The following is a 22,131-nucleotide window of genomic DNA, read 5'->3' on the forward strand; positions in this document are numbered from 1 at the left end:
CTGTCCTGTTTGAGTCGTTTATCTTGAGTTTGGCTCCCAAGGGTTTGAAGACCTCGTTGCTTAGTGAGCACACGCTGTAGTAGCTGTCAGTTATCTGGTTGCGGGCGCCACTGACGAACAGCTTGTTGTTGTTGACGTTGATGTTAGTCCATCGCGGTAGGTAGGTGATATCCCAGAGTGCGACTTCGAGTTGGCCCGACGTGTTATCGAGTGTGTGCTGAAAGGCCTCACCGCTCGTTATTCCTGGAAGTGTTACGTACATGTTAGAGTATATATACCCATTATATAATACTTTAAAAATGTAGTCCCCGGGAGTGTTTTACCCTAAACTGGACATAGATTTCCCACACATGAAGATTGTGGTCGACGCTGCTGGGTTGTATTTCAGCTCCCAGTTTATAGATGTATTTGCTAGGTATAGGTTTTCGGTGACTAACGCTAAGGTAGTCCACGCTTGTTTCAACAGCCCGATGCAGTTCTGGCAGGATCAACTCAACTTCGCCGTGTGGTGCGCTACAACGGGGTGTGGCTTGACATTAACCGACACTCAACGGGGGCCGCTGAGTCAGTCTGTGTTCACGTACCACGTGTACTACCAGGTCAGGCGTATCCTCAAAGAGATCAGCGCTCCACTCCCACAGAACAAAGCATGGGATGCAGTAAAGAACCAGTACGATAGACGGGCCTAAGAACATATTTGCAACGAATTTAACCTAGACCCGAAGACGGATTGGCGTTTGCCGGGACTGAACCATGGGTTGGGTATCCCCATCGCTCACAATATGCCTATCGTGTATGTCAGCGAGAAGATGAAAGAATGTGTGTACAAGTCGTATCATCACCTTACAACAAACGAGTGGGATGACCGTTACATGGCTTTCAACAAAAGCAAGGATTACCGAGTCTGGAGGTTTGAGCAGGGGCCAGCGGATGACTGGAAAAAGTTCATGTTGGACATGTCGAGGGGGTTCACTCGTGCCGGCATCGAACGCTTGAATGACTCGATTCGAACGTACGTGTGGGCTGTTGGTTGCGCAGACGCAAACGCGTTCCAACATCCTCGGTAAGGGGACTGCTTACGACGCTCAGAAACAGTTCGTTGTTAACGTAGAGGATGCCATAGCCTCCACTGTCAATCTACCGGGTGCCACCCGACGATACCAAGACGTGTTGGAATATGCCTGGTGGAAAGTCGACTACGTGTTTCGACGTGGGTCTGTACATGGCTCCGTACGACATGCGACTGAGAATCAACAAAGTGGTGGGCTACAACAACGAAATAGTCGTAGCCACGGCAGACCAAAAGTTGGGCGTCAACCCCGATGTCAACGTCCCCCACGTACCACCTCCCACGACCGGTGAAATGGGCATAGTCGTACCAACCCCGGAGTCCAGGGTTCAACCCACACCCCCACAGCCCCAGCCCCCACACGTTCAGGCATCCAATCAGCAGCACATCGACCGTAAAACAGCGCTGGTGGTCGGGGTGATCGCGGTCGGGTTGGGTCTCATTTGGTTAAAAATTCCTTAGCCGCTACGTACACCAGACCCACCACGGCGACAATGGCTGCCCACAGGTTTTGACCGAGCCACATGGCAGTTTTAGCCAGAGCGCTCAGCATCCACGAGACGATGCTACCCAGGATGCCGGGCAGGGCTTCGGTGGCCTTACCCGCGAGTTTAGCCAGGGCCTCCCCGAGGGATTTCACGTGTTTTTTTATCCAGTCTCTGGCGCCCCCACCACCTGGTGGTGTTGGTGTGCCACCTGGTGTACCACTGCCGCCGGCAGGCGTCAGCGACATGACCAGGGTTGATATGATGAAGCCCAATGCCGTCAGAATGCTGGCGATGGTGATCCCTTGCTCCCGGAGCAGGATTCGGATCCTGTCAGCTAGCGTGGTGTCCTGGTAGAGGACTCGACCAATGGTTTCCCGCACACGGCTGATCTGGGATCGAAGCTGGTCTTGGAAGGAGGATGCCGTTTCCAGCCGGGTCCTGCTTTCCTCTTCCAAATTACATATTCGTTCCTCGATGGTGGCTTTCAGAGACTCGTCCTCCGTTTCACCGAGTTTGACCTTTTCACGGGTGATGTGGTCGTCTATCGCATCCAGTTTGGCTGTATTGTTCACGAGATGTCCGCGAATGGTTTGCATGGCCTTGTCGAGCCCCCGCAGTTTCCGAACGGTAAATTCGAACCCGGGTAAGGGTTTGTTATGGTAGGTGGCCAACAGCTCTTCAATTATATCAGCCATGTCTTGATCCGATGTGGCGTCCCTGACGTCTTGCAGATCTTGAAAGGCCTCCAGGGAAAGGGCTTTAGGCCATGCGCCACCGTAATCTATGAAGCCTAGTTCATCGTGGATAAAGCCATCCCCATGGCGACTGCTGCGTGTTGATAAGGCAAGCGGTTCTCTCGTGCGCTTATTCACAAGATTGATCTCCGGGTGAGCCCTCAGTCGCAGCGTGCCCTTACCATCAATAAAAAACTTGGAATAGCCTCGTCCCCACGGCTCGACGTAATTTTTATCACCTTTTAAACGATCGCAAAACCCGTTGATGGTTTGTTTGAGTTCAGTGCTCAAGGGGTTGCCCCCAAACGAGGTCTCCTGCTCGTCGAACGCCTGGGCACTATCATCCCACATATCATCCATCGGGATGTCCTCATGACCGCCTTCAGCCATTATTTATATTAAACTTTTATATTTTATCTATATAACAATGTATGGCAGGAAACTAGATCCTTTCCAAAGATCAAGAGAGCCTCTAGGCGTCAGAGCCGTGTGCCAGTCGGTGACCATCACCAACAATCCCAGCAAGATAGACCAGAACCAAACACTGCTGGTTAGATTCCCACCCTGGGCGAGAATGACCTTATCCTACCAGGCACGGTTCGACTGACGTTCAACCTCATGTTGACCTCCGACAACGACAAACGCGAGCTAGTGCGGAGCGTAGGTCGAGCCATCATCAAGAAAACCACCATCAAGATCAGTGGTAACGAGGTGTTGAGCATCGACGACAGCGACATGTTTCACTGCTACGGGGACCTCTGGAAAAGCGAGGGAGAACGCGTCAATGACATGTACCAAGGTATCAGCAAATCGACTCGGTTGCGCATGGGGTACGGCTTCACAGCAGACCAGCTAGACAAGATCACGGACGGTGAAAAGGCCATCGCCCAAGCGTATGGGAACAGGTTCTGCTTGCCGCTTGACTTCGAGTTGCTCACGGGACACGTGCCATTTATTAGGCCGAGCTGGGTAATAGGCTTGAATACAAGCTCACGTTTAACGACTACAGCAAAGTCGTGCGTAGTTACTAGTTACACCATCGACAACATCTCTCTGGAGTTCGACATGGTCACTAGCCCGGAGCTGGCCCGGCAGGTCCGAAACCAGTATTCGGGGAAGGTGGCCATCCTGTACGACCGCATACTGAGGCATAGATCGGTCGTGCGGATAAGAGCGACACTGTGTGGAATATCAATCTGAACATGCCAGCGCGATCGATGAAAGGTATCCTGATCGTCCCCGTGGAGGACTACGAGCCGTTCCGAAGGGACAGCGAGAAGTTTTTCAACCCCGAGATTGAAAAGGTGGAAGTGACCATCGAGGGCATGCCCAACCAGCTGTTCAGTCATGGTATGAGGGCATACCAGCAGTGGGATGAGATAAAAAAGCTACCGGCTATCAAACAACACCCACACATAACCAAAGACCTGGACCTATCCTCCGTGCAGATCGGCGAATACCTGACCACCAAGTACGCGCTGTGGTTGGACATGCGATCCACGGATGATGATAAATTGCATGGCAGCAGTCGCCGTATTAACAACGGCAGCTAGGGGATAACAATCTGAAATTATATCTGTACGTGATTATGGACGCGCAACTTAATATAGACAATGGGATATTCGTGCAAGCCATCTATTGATTTGCCCCACGAACCGCACTGCACCATAGTGTGCGGACAGACGGGCTGTGGGAAGACCGTTTTCGTGCTGGATATGTTGGAGGGGTACTACCGGGATGTGTTTGATAACATCGTTATCATGTGCCCTACTTTGCACATGAATAGAACGTACGCGGAAAGACCTTGGGTGATGACTGACCCGGACGTACACAGAGTCGACCCGGGAACACGTCTGCAGGACTGGTTGAAAGCTTATCACAACAAATTCAAGGTGGAGTCGACGCTGTTCATACTGGACGATAGCAGCGCTAATCGCGAGATAACAAAAACTACAGACATGCTATCGTACCTGGCCTTCTCCGGCCGGCAGGCAAAGCACAGCATCTGGGTACTAATGCAGATTTTCAACTCGGTGTTGAAAGACCTCAGGGAGCGGACACGATGGGTGGCCTTATTCCACTGCAAGGACAGGGATTCGTTCGAGGAGTGTTTGAGAGAGAACGATGTGATGAGCAAACTAGAATGGGAACGGGTAAAGAAACAGCTCGCTGAAACTAAACATGCTAAGCTCGTGCTCAAGACCGACCAACCCGTGGCCTATAGGGTGTTTTAGCTGGTTGTTCTTGAAGTGTTAGTCGTGTGCAACTTAACCTTCATTTCGCTGTGTTTCACCTGCATCGGGTATTATATTATTAAAACTAAAACTTGCTTATTACATTAAAAGATGGAGTGTGATGAATTGTTAGAACAACTGTTGGTGCCACAGGATCAACTGTCACCATAGGTGAGTGACGACAAGCGAGAGAGACTGGTGGCGCTGGCAGTCGGTGGTAAAGCCTAACATTACTTCGGGGACTACACTCCCGATAAAATTCATAAAATGTCAACCGAAGAAATCGATAAGCTGTACGCGAGATACGAGGCTAGACTCGGGGCCGAGATGACAAAGACTATAGGATCGGCTATGACCCAGATCTACACTGGTATAGCGTCGTACTTCCTTCCCATTCCCCAGGAACGTCGACTTTACCTGTGGGAGGACCTCGAGAAAGACCCGTTTATTGAACACGCCTTGAGCTCTATCAGCTGCGTGCTGTACCACAAATATGGTATGTTTTATGCCCCGGTGACGGCGGCAATTATCACAGCAAAGCATTGCCAATTTAAGAAGGGGAAAAATAATAATAATAGTATACAAGATGGATGCTGCACAGGAGGTGAACGAGGAAACCCCACCCCAGGAGAACCCTCCAGAGGAAACCCCACCACAGTAGAATCCTACAGTCACCAGGCAGAAGAACCCTAAGAGAGTAGCTGCCAGTTAAAAAAGGTGGTCTAACCAACATAAGAGTAACTACGCTCCACTCCTGTGGATTGCAGGCGCAACTACCGCCGTGGCTATCTCATGGTTATATAATAAACAACCACCCCAGGAGGGGGTCCCTCCCCGAGAGGGAAACCCTCCCCCACAATCAGAGGTCAACTCACATATCATGTTATAAATATATATTTTATATCATATACATAATGTCTGAGAGGAGGTTCGTCAACGATGCATACCACGCCACTGTGGTCGCTAGTCTAGCCGTAGGGTACGCTCGGTTGACCAAAATGGTGCTTAAACAACCGACTATCAAGCTAGATTTCAACCTGCAGGATATGGGTATGCTTATTATGAACCTTGGTATGGCGATGGCCACCAAGGACATCGTAGTAAAACAAGGGATCCTACCAGAAAATATTTTGAAGTAAATGTAACTATATATAGGATGGCTACGATCGCCATGATGGTCGGTGGGGCGTTAGTAAACGCCCTGGCATTTTCCGGGAGTAATTTCCTCTTCTCGAAACTACGGGAGTCGAACGCGGCTGAGATACAAGCTGAACGTAAGCGCCACGACCTGGCCTTTGAGAAATTTCAAGCAGCCCAAGCTGATTACGCGAAGAAATCTGTACAGAGGATCGATTACATTAACAAACAACTCAGGCGTGAGAACCATGCCCTTAAAACATTCCATGATGTCGAAGCCGGGGTGAGAGAATTATACCTGCTAACCGGTAAACAGCTAGAACCACTCCATAAACCCACCCTCTCTCAGTTTTACACCCCTACGCCGGGGCAAAAGGACCGGGAATGCGTTGGTTATAAAACAATTAGACTAAGTACTCATATAAGTATACCAAAGATGAGACCTGCCCCGTACCGATGTCAGTACATACTGAGGGGGAAGACTGAGACCTGTGGTAGGAAATGTAGGATGGAGGGGTATTGCTGTTTTCATAGAAAATGTTTTGTGAACTACACGTGTTCAGTGTGCGGTATTGGAGTGAGATGTCACTACTGTTTATGTAAAGACCACGGGGCAAATGTAGTCAGGCACCAGCTTATCTACGAGAAGAAAAATGACTACATAAACGAATGTAGACGCCTCCTTAGCATGGAGGTGTAGTGGCCCAATTAGAGACTGTGTACACCTAGGTATAATGATGTTCGTGGAAGTTGAGCCCAGGGAAAGTCGTTGCCTGAGAAGCTGGCAGATGGATATAGGTAGAAGTATAGATATCAGTGTCCTCAGACCTATTATTGTTGGTGAACTCTATAAGGCTGGAGGAGGAGGGCTTCGCAGTTTCAATCATGGTGAAAGCAGGGACTTGTAATTACTTTGATGGTGGGAAAGGAGATCAACTCGGGGAGTATCAACTCGGGGACATAAAGGAGTTTGTTGACACCTCGTTGGAAATAATACAAAACACCCTCGCATGTTCCGGGGAGGGTATAATCGATGAGGTCTATCTAGATATTACTGAAGGATTTTATGGGCGCCTTATTTTTTGAGGGTTGGAGGAGTTACCTCCCTTGCCGGTGGCCCAATTAGAGATTGTATATGCTTTGGTATAACAATGTCTACTATTCGGGAGCTCAAGCAGATTGCAAGGCGGCGAGGTGTAATTGGTTACTCTCAAATGAGCAAACCAGCGTTGTTGAGATTACTTAACATACAACCCCCTCCCACGGTAAAACAACTAAATCTCCGAGCAAAAGAGCTAGGGTTGACGTGTTATTCCGCATGGGGAGAGCCGGGTTAGTCGCATTATTAAACGGCCTTGTAGCAAAGCCCCACACTGTGAAACAACTCAAACAGGAGGCCCGCGAGATGGTATTAATAGGTTATTCCCGTATGAGGAAACCACAGCTTGTAGAACTATTACGGCAGAATAGAGCTATTGACCTAGAGTTCATGCGTACTGAGCGCGCTTTAGGTAACTATTTGGAGGCTGGCACATGCATGTTGATAGGAACATAGACATCACCGATATCAAGCCTATAATCGCTGATAAAGTCAATGAGGAACTAAACGATTTAGGAAGTATAAAGTTTCAAATCACAGTGAAAATGTCACTCGATAAACAGCAGGGGGCTGGGGTCATTGAGTACGTTCCGCCTTACTTCCGAGGTAGACAAGAAGTCGTGACTCATACCGAGACTATAGACGAGTCAATCGATATCAGTTTTCAGCAGATACGAGAAAACCTAGAACGCTACACACACATGGGTTCCGGGTGGGTCGTGGATAAAATCGATAATGTCTATCTAGACATAGCGGGTCGTACCTAGACTTGCCCCCCTACTACAAAGCAAAACAGGCCATAGTCAACATCAAGAATAGAGGAGACGATTGCATGAGGTTAGCTATCAGGTCAGCCTTGTTTCCAGCTGACACTAATTCGAACAGGCCTTCTAGTTATCCCCAAGACGATTGGCTCAACTGGGATGGTATAACCGAACCCACCCCCATATCTCAGATCACTAAAATAGAAAAACAGAATGATATAGCCATAAACGTCTTAGGGCACGAAGGTAACACAACAATAGTGCACAGGGTCAGTCCAATGTTGGGGGAGGGGGGGGGGGGAACCCCCACGCAGCGTTATCAATATATTCATGATCCAGCGAGGTGATAAGTATCACTCCCGAGGATAAAACACCTCAGCAAGCTGTTGCACGACCAGTCGAAACACGTTGGGAAAAAACACTGTGTACGATGCCTGCACGGTTTCAGCCGACCCGACCTGCTGGAATCACACCGGGGGGATTGCCAAGGTGTGGGGCAGACGGCCATACGAGTCGACATGCCCAAGGAAGGCGACAATATCCTAACATTCACCAACCACAAGAACCAGATGTCCGTGCCTTATGTCATCTACGCCGATTTCGAAGCCTTGGTCAAACCCGTTGAGGTTGCCGCCGGCAGGGCCACACCAAAAACACAGGAGCACGAGGCCTGTGGGTTTGGATACGTGGTCGTCCGATGTGATGGGAAACGAAAGCTCCCGTAGTGTACAGGGGTCCCGACGCGGCTGAAATGTTTCTAAAGTGTTTGCAGGAGGAAGAGAAAAGTATTAGGAATGCACTATACACAGTCGCTTCCATGCGTATGACTCAAGCCGACCAGCTAGCTCACGGCTGCAGCACTCACTGGCATGTGTGTGATAGCCCCCGAACGGTGATTCGGTGAGAGAACACTGCCACGTCACCGGTAAGTATAGAGGCGCCGCTCATAGCGTGTGTAACCTCAAACTTAGAATCACCCCAAGGACAATAAACATCCCCGTGGTCTTCCACAACTTGAGAGGGTACGACTCGCGAAAGTTGACGGCAACCTGACGTGCATCCCCAACAACATGGAGAGATACATCTCCTTCATCTTGAATGGCCTGAGGTTCATCGACTCGATTCAGTTCCTCCTGTTGTCACTTGACAGTCTGGTCAAGGCCAACGATACCTTCCCCATCACCGACCGATACACCGAAGCCGAGACTCGACCCCTGCTGATGAGGAAGGGTGTGTACCCTTACGAGTCCATGGATGGCTGGGCCAAGTTCGCCGAGACGCGACTACCCCCCATCAACCGATTTTACAGCAACCTGACTGACTCGGCAATCACCAAAGATGATTACTTGCACGCGATTAACGTATGGACTAAACTGGGCTGTAAGAATCTGGGTGACTACCACGACCTGTACTTGAGGACAGATGTACTCCTGCTAGCCGACGTGTTTGAGACGTTTAGATGGACGTGGTTTAAGCAGTACCAACTCGACCCCGCATGGTACTACACCAGCCCAGGTCTGTCGTGGGATGCATTGCTGAAAAAGACCGGAGTTAAGTTGGAATTGCTCACCGATTACAACATGCACCTATTCATTGAGAAAGGCTTGCGAGGTGGGATTTCCATGGCTACCAAACGATACGCGAAAACAAATAATCAATACGTGAAGGGCTACGACCCAAGCAAGCCAACCAATCATATTCTCTACCTCGACGCCAACAACCTGTATGGCTGGGCCATAAGCCAGTATCTACCCACTGGCATCATGATCGATGTTATGAACATCATGCCGGATTCGAACAAAGGTTATATCCTCGAGGTGGACTTGGAATACCCCAAGGCATTACACACATCACACAACAGCTACCCCCTGGCCCCCGAACGTATGAGGGTTAACCCAGACTGGATGTCCGAGTACCAATATAACTTGTTAGGTGGGCGGGTGGCAGACGTTGAAAAACTAGTGCCCAACTTAATGAATAAGACCAAGTACATCGTTCACTATCGCAAACTACAGCTGTACCTGTCGTTGGGTATGAGGCTGACCAAAATACATAGGGTGCTCGTGTTCAACCAGAGCCCCTGGATGGAGCCTTACATCAGAATGAACACAGACCTGTGAAAGCTGGCCACCAGTGGCTTTGAGAAAAACCTCTACTACCTCAACAACTCGGTGTTTGATAAGACTATTGAGAACCTGGGGAAACACGTGACCTTGAAGCTGGTTCGGTCGAAAGAGGATGACAACCTCAGGAGACTGATAGCCAGCCTGGCATTCAACCGGAGCAAGATATTCACCGACGATCTGGTTGCCCTACACATGAAGAAAAGCCACATCAAATTCAACCGGCCTGTTAATGTGGGGATGAGCATCCTCGATTTATCCAAACACCTGTGTTACGAGTGGAGAGATCACACAACAATTTAAAATAGTTTTAATACTGGCAGTCTATACATATATACAAATGTTCAAAACAAGTATCATGGTATATGTTAAAAGTCTTACTTTGGTTATCACACGGATATACAATTGTTCCTGCTCCATCACATTCCTCAGAATAATATCACATATAATCCTTCACATGAAATCTCACTATGCCGACATGGCATATTCAAGTAGATAGTTTAAACTTGCCGACATGGCCAATCCATTCCGTTCACTCCCGACCTGGGCACTGATCACTTTTTTGTTACCTTGCTTGAACAAGTCAAAAACCCAAGCTACAATTATATAACATCGTTGTTTCATTACCCCAGCTTACTTATAGACAATGGAGAGTGGTCACTGGTAAGCATAGCTTCTCAATTAAGGTGAACAGGTATTTTAGGGAATGTAAATATATTTTAGAATGACTTCAGATTTATAAATATATATACAGAATTATGTATAGATATATAAGACATTCTCATAACATTCCCCTCTTGAAAAGAAGTTTTGCATGTTGAAAAACTTCAGTGTAAAACTATATGTACAACATCTGTCATAAACACATTCACATGATGTCTGCACATTCAAGATGTCTCATTTGTCATTTTGAAACAGGCTTTGGATTACAGTTCATACAGTCAAGGTAATCATGACTTATTGTCCCAAGCTACATTGCCCGTGAAAGAGCATCAGCCAATATATTGTCTTTTCCCTTGATATGACGAATGTCAAGGTCAAAATCTTCCAGCTGTATACTCCAACGCATTAATCGCTGATTTTTGTTCTTGAGCTTTTTCACAAACACAAGTGGATTGTGGTCCGTGAACACTAGAATTGGTGTCACCGTAGTGCTCAGATACACTTCGAAGTGTTGGAGAGCTAGTATTAGTGCCAATGTCTCCTTCTCTATTGTAGAGTAGTGTTTTTGATGACTGTCAAATTTCTTGCTGAAGTAGCAGATGGGATGATCTATCCCCAAAGTGTCTTCTTGTTGTAACACTGCTCCTGCTCCTATGTCACATGCATCAACACAGAGCTTGAAGGCTTTGCTGAAGTCAGGCACTACTAGCACAGGTGCATTAGTCAGAATAGCTTTGATTTTCTCAAATGCCTGCTGTTGACATTCTTCCCAGATAAATTTGCAGTCTTTCTTCAGTAGGTTGGTCAGTGGTGCTGCTACTTGGGAAAAGTTCTGGCAAAAACGGCGATAATATCCAGCCATTCCTAAGAATCTCATCAATTCTTTCCTGTTTGTAGGTTCTGGATACATGTTCACAGCTTGTATTTTGGCCTGTACTGGTTTAACTTCACCTTGTCCCACAACATGACCTAAATAAGTTACTGTGGCTTTCACAAATTCACTCTTGGTCAAGTTGATAGTGAGTTTGGCTTGTGTTACAGAGTCAAACAACATCCGAATGGTCTTGATCTGATCATCCCACTCGTCAGTAGCCACGATGACGTCATCAATGTATGCGTCACACTGGTCAATTCTTCCTGTGATGGAGTTGATAAGTCTTTGAAAGGTAGCTGGTGCATTTTTCAATCCAAAAGGCATCACATTATATTGATATAAGCCTTCTGGGGTAACCAATGCTGATACTTGTTTTGCCCTATCTGTTAACGGGATCTGCCAGTATCCCTTCAATAAATCAAATTTGCTTACATATCTAGCTTTTCCTATCCTATCAATACAATCATCAATTCTAGGCATTGGATAGGAATCAGATTTGGAGAGAGCATTGACTCGTTTGTAATTATTGCATAGTCGAACACCTCCTCCAGCCTTAGGTACAAGTATACATGGAGAACTCCAAGCGCTATTGCTGGGTTCGATGATGTTATTGTCCAACATGTATTGAATCTCAGTTCTAAGCTGAGCTAATTTGATTGGGTTCATACGATAAGCATGTTGCTTAACAGGAGTTGACTCCCCTACATCTATGTCATGATAGATGCAATCTGTCCTAGATGGTACATCTGGAAATAAATGTGAGTACTCGTGAATTAACTCCTCCAGTTCTATCTTCTGTTCACGAGTCACATGTGATAACTTAGAATCTAGATTGCTTAAGACATCAGAGTTATAAAGCTTCACATCAGGTTCTTTGCTCTTTGTACAAGAGTCTCTAGCCAATGTATCATTCTCAGTTATTTCTACTGTGTCTATTGTGCTAACACTCACAGTCTTTGGTACAGTTTCAGCATACCTATCATAGTATGGTTTCATCATATTGATATGACAAACTCTTTTGGCCTTCCTCCGATCTGGAGTTTCTATTTCATAATCTGTGTCACTCAATTTCCTGTGTACAAGATATGGGCCATAGAACCTAGCTCTAAATGGATGTCCTGGTATTGGCAGAAGGATGAGTACTTTGTCACCTGCCACAAACTCTCTATGTTCTGCTTTTGTATCATACCAGGTTTTCATCTTCTCTTGACTATCCTGCAGGTTTTGTTTTGCAATGCTACAAGCCTTAGTAAACCTCTCTTTGAAGTTTGAAACGTAATCAAGCAGACTCATTTCTGTATCCTCATCTAGCCACTTCTCCTTCAGGTACTTTAATGGTCCCCGAACTGTACGTCCAAATACTAACTCAAAAGGACTGAAACCCAGTGATTCTTGTACTGATTCCCTAGCTGCAAACAACATGTATGGAATCCCTTCGTCCCAGTCTTTCTGATTGTCTTCACAATAAGCCTTAAGCATATTCTTTAGCGTTTGATGAAATCGCTCAAGAGCACCCTGTGACTCAGGATGATAGGCACTTGAACTATACTGAGTGATACCTAACTCATTCATAACCTGCTGAAATATCCCAGACATAAAGTTAGATCCCTGATCTGACTGGATGGACTTTGGCAACCCTACTAGAGTGAAGAACTTAATCAACGCTTTGACAATGGCAGGAGTCTTAATGTTCCTTAAAGGAATAGCTTCAGGAAAACGTGTAGATGCACACATTATTGTCAACAAATAGACATTTCCTGTCCGTGTGCGAGGGAGGGGTCCAACACAATCTATTATGACCCTGCTGAATGGTTCTTCAACCGTTGGAATAGGTTGCAAAGGGATATTTTGTTATCTTCTGGTTAGGTTTACCGACCATTTGACACGTGTGACATGTTCTACAGAATTTCCTGACATCATTCTGAATTCCTGGCCAATAGAAATGAGTTACGATCTTTTGGTAGGTCTTGTTAACCCCTAAGTGTCCTGCAAGTAAAGTATCATGCCCTAGGCTAAGAATCTCATGTCTATACACTGGTGGAATGACAATCTGGTGCAGTATGTTCCATTCCTCATCTGCTGAACTATCTGGAGGTCTCCACTTCCTCATCAAAACATCTGATTTAAGGTAATAGCATACTGCCTCCCTATGACTATCTTTCTCAGAAACAGCTTTGTCTCTTAGTAACCTAAGTTCTGGATTCATCTTCTGTTCTTCAATAAGTTTCTCCCTTGAAGCATCACTAATTGGTTCCTCAGAAAATGTGAACTTATCAACAATAGGTGTACTCCCTTTAGAAACACATCTGTCCCCTTTATCAGTTTCATCCCCATTTCTAACATTGGAAGGTGTCACTTCCTCACCTTCATCAAGATGACTGATAAAAGTCTCAGATAAATCAATTTCCCTGCATCTAGGAATGTCAGACTTTTCTTTTGACTTTGCTTTCTGTTGCGTCATAGCCCTAGTAACTGCACAAGAAGGGTATACTCTTATCTTGTCTCTCTCCTCCTGCTTGGCACACGGTATCTCACTAACCTTAGGTAGATCAGCTACAACCTTATCTTCTGCAATATCATTGCCCATGATAAGTGATACACCTGGTACTGGCAACGTTGACATGATGCCAACCCTAACAGATCCTGTCACTAAATCCGACTTCAAATGGACGTCATGAAGTGGTACCTTAATGTAACCCCCAATTCCCCGCATTAGGACACTGGTTCCTGTGTACGTTTTCTCAGAAAATGGTAGATAATCTTCTAGCATAAGAGTCTGGAGGGCTCCAGTATCTCTCAGGATATCTACAGGTTTTGAGACAGACCTATCACCTACTAAGGACACCAATCCTTTTGACATAAAAGGAGAATAACCATTTTCAAAAGGGGCCTTGTCTACCTGCACACCCTCAACATCCACTTGAGACAACTGATGTGATATCACTGAGGCAAGAGCATGTGGCGACTGTTCACTCTGAGATTTGTTCTTCAATTTCCAACATGCACTTAACAAATGTCCCTTTTTCTTACAATAAGAACACACTGGCCCTGAACTCATCAATCCTGCTGACGGGTTTCCCTGTGGAGAACTAAGTGCTCTACCTGCCATCTCATTATTGTTAGGACCTCTAGCTGAAGGCTGAGACAATCCATGACCTGTAGCATTACCGCATGTAACATTTGACCTGGAAAACTACTCCCTGAAGCCTTAAAAGAAGAACCAAACTTCCCTCTACTATGGTAATCTGCACTTCGCAGTGAAGCCTTATGTGTAAGTGCATAGTCATCTGCTAGAGTAGCTGCTTGCTCTAATGATTCAGCCTTCTGTTCATCCAAATAGGTTTTAATGTCACATGGAATACACCTTTTGAACTCCTCAACCAGCATGAGTTGTTTCAATTTCTCATAATCCTTGTTTATCTCTTTGGATGAACACCATCTATCAAACATCATAACCTTGTTTCTAGCAAACTCAACGTAAGTCTGTCCTTCATGCTTTCTACAGTTTCTAAACTTTTGTCGATAAGCCTCGGGAACTAACTCATAAGCTTTCAGTATGACACTCTTAACCACTTGATAATCAGAGCTCTGATCAATGGATAGAGCTGCATAAACTTCCTGAGCTTTGCCTACGAGAACACTCTGAACAAGTGTAGTCCATGATTCTTCAGGCCATTTCAAATTTGTAGCTAACTTTTCAAAATGCAAAAAGAACTTATCAACCTCATTTTCTTGAAACGGGGGGAATAAGTTTCACAAATTTTGCCACATCAAATCCCTTATTCTTCTCATCACCTAGTTTCTGCTGTTTTATCTTCAGCTCTAACTCCAGCTTCTGAATATCTAATTGCCTGGATCTCAATTCCCTTTCTGTATGCTCTTTCTCTTTTTGGACCTCTAATTCCTCTTTTTGGACCTCTAATTCCATTAAGATGATTTGTTCACTCTTGACTTTTGTTTTAGGTTCAAGACTCTCATCTAAAATATTTTCATCCACTAAGTATTCTATCACAAGGTTTTGAATATGGGATTTCCTAGACAACGGGTCAATGTCAACCTGATAATACGTTGCCACCTGTATTACTTCAGATTTCTTCAATGCAAGGATATCTTCAACACTAATTGTCTGTACAAAATCCTTCACTTTGAATTCCATGACTACTAATTGTTGTGCTTTCTCTATTTACACTGAACAATAAAACAATGAACAATTTGAATTTGAATTGATACGTGAGTGATGTAAATGAGTGCTTTAGTTGCACAAGTTTCCCTTTTATCTGTTTAGGAACAACATTCCAAATGGTTAAATGAACAGATCCCGGACGAGCCCCCAATTTGTTACGAGTGGAGAGATCACACAACAATTTAAAATAGTTTTAATACTGGCAGTCTATACATATATACAAATGTTCAAAACAAGTATCATGGTATATGTTAAAAGTCTTACTTTGGTTATCACACGGATATACAATTGTTCCTGCTCCATCACATTCCTCAGAATAATATCACATATAATCCTTCACATGAAATCTCACTATGCCGACATGGCATATTCAAGTAGACAGTTTAAACTTGCCGACATGGCCAATCCATTCAGTTCACTCCCGACCTGGGCACTGATCACTTTGTGTGTTACCTTGCTTGAACAAGTCAAAAACCCAAGCTACAATTATATAACATCGTTGTTTCATTACCCCAGCTTACTTATAGACAATGGAGAGTGGTCACTGGTAAGCATAGCTTCTCAATTAAGGTGAACAGGTATTTTAGGGAATGTAAATATATTTTAGAATGACTTCATACAGAATTATTTATAAATATATATACAGAATTATGTATAGATATATGAAGGCCGACATTCTCATAACAATCAAACCTGTGGCAGATCTATTTACCGGCATCACGCTACGTGCCTAGAAGAAGTTCGGTATAAACATACCCAATAGCGTTCCCCAGGCCGACCTCCTGTTCCTACCCCACGACAAGAGGTACAAGTATGCCCTAACCGTCGTGGACGTGGCCAGTCGCTACAAGGAAGCCGAACCTTTGACCGCGAAAGACTCGACCCCGGGCGGGAGTTCATGGGTGCCGTGTCGAACCTGCTAGACAAACACGATACCAAGGTCAGGCGTGGCGCTGCCGGGGCTCATCGCAGCCAAACCATAGTTGAGAGATTCAATCGGACTTTGGCAGAGCGCTTATTTGGGCATCAGTATGCGAGAGAGATGACCAACGCGGGGAAACGATCGACTGAATGGGTAGCACGGCTACCTCAGGTGGTGTCAGCCATCAACCACGAAATCACCTGTCTCACCGGCAAGAAACCAGCCGACGCTATCAAACTAAAATCAATAGTGGCTGAGTCGTCTGCACCATTGCGTGGGAAGGAGAAACAGATACCAGATAGGGCCCTCGTGAGGTACCTCTACCAGCCGGGGGAACACGAAAGGGACACTCGGAAACGAGCCACCAATCCGATATGGTCGGTCAAAACTTACAATATAGATAAAGTGGACATCAAAGCCGACAAGCCGAACTTGTACTACTTGAGAGATGGGCCAGGGAGAGGTTTCGTTAGAGAGGAATTATTGATCATACCGTACGGTACAATGTTACCTCCTGTCAACACGTCATAGCGACACTATTGTGCCACGTGGGGTCGGGAAGTTAACTGGGGGTTCAAAAGTAGTAGATATACTGGGGCGAGATCTAAGGGCCTAACAAAAGCTTTATTTGTGAAATAAAGCTTTACAGAGGCTTTTGTTGGACTTGATCTCGGACTATCATTATATCTACTACTAACTATGATCGTTTGTTAAACAACTTTTATCCTAGGTTGCATAAAATTCTGAGATTTTAATGTTTCATAGGCAATGTAAAGTTATGAGGATTCGCAATCTTAATTTCACTTTATTTGATTTACTTCTTTGTTTGAAGTGAAATTCATCGGTACGTTTTCACTGCAAACAGACTATAGTGTGAATGTAATATTTTAGTCATTTCCATTATGCGGAAGAAACTGAATAAGAATAAAGTACTTACCATTACTTCCCGATATAGTGGCATCGTGTCAGACAATACCGCGAGCTGATGCACTGCAGATATAAAACCTGATGTGTTAAAGGTCACATGCAACCAAAAAATCAAACATAATTAAAACACAATTATCACTTATTCATGACATATAATATACATTGCTGGTTACGAAAAAATATATAAACAAAATTATAAGCGTACAATCGCAAATCGAAAGTGCAAAATTGTGTACTTCGGTTTACTTCCCAAGAAACGAAGCAGCCGGGATACCGAACCCAGTCAGAGCGGGTAGGTGTGCACTCAAGTGTAACGGCTGGTTCATTTGCAGATGCCTTCACGGCTAATTGTGTGTATATATATAGAGATGTTGGGTTTTGTAAATACATGCTCATTTTTTGTGCATAACATTTTACAATCAACAGACATCATAACATGTCATGTGTTCAAGTATCACAACTGCCTGTCTGTGTAATTACATAAGACAGAGACAGAACTCGGGCCATAAATCAATGCATTTTGTTTATGGTGTATAGCCCGATTGGTGTTAAGTTCAAATTGCATGTGGTCAGTGATAGCAGCTGTGTATTGAATATTGTCATTAGCAGACAGGCAGGCAGACACACAGGTGTCAATAAAACAAGACATTGAGTTTTGTCTGTGACAACACATATCTATATCACAGTCAGAAATTCTGTCAACGCTAAATAATGACATTGCTTTTAAGTATCGAACTGAGAAAGCGTCTCGGTAAGACTGACTGAGTTTAGTTTTACGCCGCTTTTAGCAATATTCCAGCAATATCACGGCGGGGGACACCAGAAATGGGCTTAACACATTGTGCCCATGTGGGGAATCGAACCCGGGTCTTCGGCGTGACGAGCCAACGCTTTAACCACTAGGCTACCCCACCGCCCCCGTCTCGGTAAGAAGAACGTGTGGTGAAATAGACAAATGAAATTATATAAACAGTTAATTTACTGTCATAACATATAAAAAGCTCGCGCCTGTGAGATATCAACAAAACATTAGAAAAATAGCTCACACCAAAGCCTTCACCGAGTATTCACCCGACAACCCGCTTCCAAGCTGCGCGAACCTATTTACTTGCGCACGTGCTATGAGCGCAGCCCAGCTGTTGAAACCCGTTTTCCCCAGAAAAGTCTTGGGAAAATTAGTGAAACGTTTGAACTCCGATTCCGCGAGGGTTTTTTCATCGCGTTATTTTTCAACTTTTTAAGTTGAATTTTCATTTTTGACGATTTGTTTCGGTATGTCCATACCGAAAGGTATCAGAATCTGCAAAGTTGTGTTTTACGTTGCATGTGACCTTTAACAGCTGCATGTTACCTTACGTCGGAGATGTATCCTGTTGACACATCCATGGTGCAGAATTAATATCCTATTTATTATGGCTGAGAGATGTGTTAAAATATCAGTATCATCATAAAACCAGTGGAACAGATGGAATATTTCAGAATCATCACTTTGCCGTGCAACAGAGTGGTCTAGAAGCCAGACCCCCAAAATGGTAAAAATGTGGCGCAGTTCTGGCGACCGAATGGGATGTAATTTGTCACAATCAGGAATGATTTAGCTTTGATTTAAAGCCGGTTGTCATCAGCTACCGTGCGTGACTACCGTGCAGGGGCCCTTTTAAGGTGCAGCATATCATGTCTGTTATGGCAATATTTAACCGATAGCTGGATGGTTTAATGTAATAACTCTGGTTTGGATAGACCGATTTTCATCAAAATAGTAGTTTTGGAATACTCAGACCATAATATATATTGTGGACAATAATATTACATATATGCTCATCGCCAAAATATTTAATAAGGTCAATTTTAATAGAAAGGGCATTTGAAGAGAAAATATGAGTTGAACTTAACAAATTCAACTTAATTTTTCCAAAATTATATTTTTCTGATTCAACTGTATCATTTGAATATGACATATACCTTTGGTTGGCACTGTATTCATGAAAAAACATTACAAGGAAACAAAAGGTGGTACTTTATATTTAGATCAGCAAAATATTACTTAATGTGTGTTCAACAGTAACAGCTCCATGCTTTACATAGCATCAACGATACCAAATATGTCGAAGATACTGTTGGACTATCATTAAAATCACACAACATAACAAAAAGCTCTTAAATGAATAATTTTATTATTCCAGATGTTTCCAAAGCCATGACTAAAAAGAATAGTTCTAACGAATGAAACCCAATAATATCTCCGGTATCATCTAGTGTTTTAAGCATTTCATAACTACATCTTGAATATCGTGAAATTGGTTGTCTCATCAATCTTAGCCAATATGAAATAACCCGACATCGGGCGTTAATAAACAGTGGAAAATGTCCACATTCAGCTAAAATAACCTTGTTCGCAGTTCTGTAGCCAACACGCAACAAGAACTTACAAAACTTTGAATGTACCTTTTCAATATTCTTGTTTATGTTAATGCCCCATATTTCAGAGCCATACAACAAAATTGGTTGAATTTTTCCATCAAACAATTTAAATGATGCATGGATCGGTAATTCTTTATATTTGCATATGAATTTCTTTATGACATGTAGGGCTCGTTCAGCTTGCATAGATAATGTTTCACAGGCTCTGGAGAATATATTTCTACACGAAAATATAATACCTAAACATTTGTAATATGACACCACCTCCAATTTTTGGCCATTAAGGAACCATTTTTCACTTTTAGAGATTTTACCCCCATTTTTAAAAACCATTACTTTAGTTTTACTAATATTTATCTGAAGACCCCATTTCAAACAATATTCATTTAGAGTATCTATCTTGCATTGTAACTGGACAACAGAATCGGCAAGAATCACGACATCATCTGCAAATAGCATTATTGCAAGATCTCTGATATGTTCGTTAATAAATACACCTCTCGTATCATTTAATAACATTTCCTTAACAAGTTCTTCAACATATAACAGGAAAAGTACAGGTGATAGAATGCAACCTTGCCTCACTCCGGCATATGTATCAAATATATCACTCATTTGAAATTTACTGGTTCTGACAGATGCTCTCACATTGGTGTACATATTACGTAAAAGACGTTGGAGTTTGCCATGTATACCTGACTGTAGTAGTACATATAACAGTTTTGACCTATTAACGGAATCAAACGCTTTCTTAAAATCTACGAAAAGACAATAAAACTTCCCCCCTTTCTTCCGCAGATATTTATGGATAATACTGTGGAGAGTAAATATATGGTCCGTAGTTGAATACTCTTCTCGAAATCCCGCTTGGCACTCAGATAAAAGTTCACGAGTGGAAATCCAAGCCTTAATGCGATTATCTAATATAGTGGTAAATATTTTGTTTAGTGTATTCAATAATGCAATACCTCTATAATTGTTTGGATCACCCCTTTCACCCGACTTATGCAGAGGTACAATCAATCCTACATTCCAGGAATCTGGAAAAACGCCGCTGTCTAGAACTTGGTTAAACAGACTATTCATAAAAGGAAGCAATAAAGAAATACATTCTTTAAAAACTTCAACTTGAATACCATCTACCCCGGGTGATTTTCCACATTTCAGACCTTTTACTGCACACAATATCTCGTTATCAGTTATACGATTACCAAGGTATTCACCAGAAGTAATACAATCCTCAGAGTCATTAAAGTTGTGATTACTTGTATAGCTAAGAACATGTTCCCCAAAGGAATTATCAATGTTATTCGTATCTCCAGGGAGCAGATTTTTTAAATAGTTAAACCATTCGTCAACTGATATATTTTCAGATATATTTTCCCTACAAAAACAATATTTCTTTCTAGATTTCCAGAAATGTCGACAGTCTTGTTTCTTTGCAGCATCAACAATTTCGTTTAAAATGCTTTTTTCATAATCTGCTTTCTTTCTATCACAAAGTGTTTTAAAATCCTTCTTTGCCCTTAGATAATGTTTACAATGCAGTGAGTTATTTGATTTTCTGAATCTATTTAGTAAAACATACTTATGTCTTTTAGCCTGTTCGCATTCACGGTCGAACCACCTGGGCTGTACACGTGTGTGCTGTGGGCGAGCGCGTGACCGTGAGTGTGCACGTGTTCTCGTGGGTCGGTGTGTTCTGGGTGCATGCATGGCTCTACGGATAAAGTCATTCAGCGATGTAATAGCACCTTCAACACTGTCATGTAATACATCATGAAATATTATGCTGAATTCATAAATATTATCTGAAATGTATTGAATAAACTCACCCTTACGGCTAGCGTCCCATAGCTCTGTCTCAATGTTGTGTACCTCTGCACGCGCATGCTCGGCGTGATTGCTGTCACGTGTCATGTCATGTGATGTTTTCATATCTACTATTACAGGCAAGTGGTCCGATTCGGATTGCGCTAGAATATCAAAGTTCTCGAAATATCTATATAAACATGAGGAAACCAAACAATAATCCACAACACTGTTCCCTTGGTGTCCAATGAATGTAAATTCTCCATATTTATCGTTCCCGTTTCTACCATTTAGAACATGTATGTTAAAATTGCGGCATATATCAAGGAGTTTTAATCCCTCTGAATTGACTATTTTATGTTTGGATGATCTAGGAATGTTCAATGGATCACTCTCATAGTCTATATCTTCAATTGGTAAATACTCAGTGGAGTCATGTTCTATATAACACTATTGTCGCCTATACGGGCATTAAAATCTCCAAATAAAACAAGCGATGCATCGGGATGTTCTCGGGTTAAAGTATATAGTCTACTCTCAAGGAGTCCGATTCCTGAAAGTCCTACATCAACGGAGTTCTGTGTATCAGTCACATATACGAACCCAAATATCGTGGGTTTATTGGCGAGGTTGTTCATAATGTCGCTTCTGAAAAATATACAGTGTGACCACTCGTCGTGT

General features: G+C 43.7%; 1 protein-coding gene across 1 annotated transcript in view; it reads right to left on the reverse strand.

Moving 5' to 3' along the window:
• Window positions 1–21,610, reverse strand: part of LOC124260418 — a 64,086-nt gene extending 42,476 nt beyond the window's left edge. The window contains exons 1-2 of the mRNA XM_046694731.1: window positions 21,474–21,610; window positions 17,228–17,280 (exon numbers count right to left, since the gene is read on the reverse strand). Coding sequence (XP_046550687.1) covers window positions 17,228–17,280; window positions 21,474–21,576 — 156 coding nt within the window. The 5' untranslated portion in view covers window positions 21,577–21,610. The remainder of the gene's footprint in view (window positions 1–17,227; window positions 17,281–21,473) is intronic.
• Window positions 21,611–22,131: the final 521 nt, after the last annotated feature.

Source organism: Haliotis rubra, unplaced genomic scaffold, assembly GCF_003918875.1.
Source record: "Haliotis rubra isolate DU_JTF1 unplaced genomic scaffold, ASM391887v1 Scf119, whole genome shotgun sequence".
Lineage (NCBI taxonomy): Eukaryota > Metazoa > Mollusca > Gastropoda > Lepetellida > Haliotidae > Haliotis > Haliotis rubra.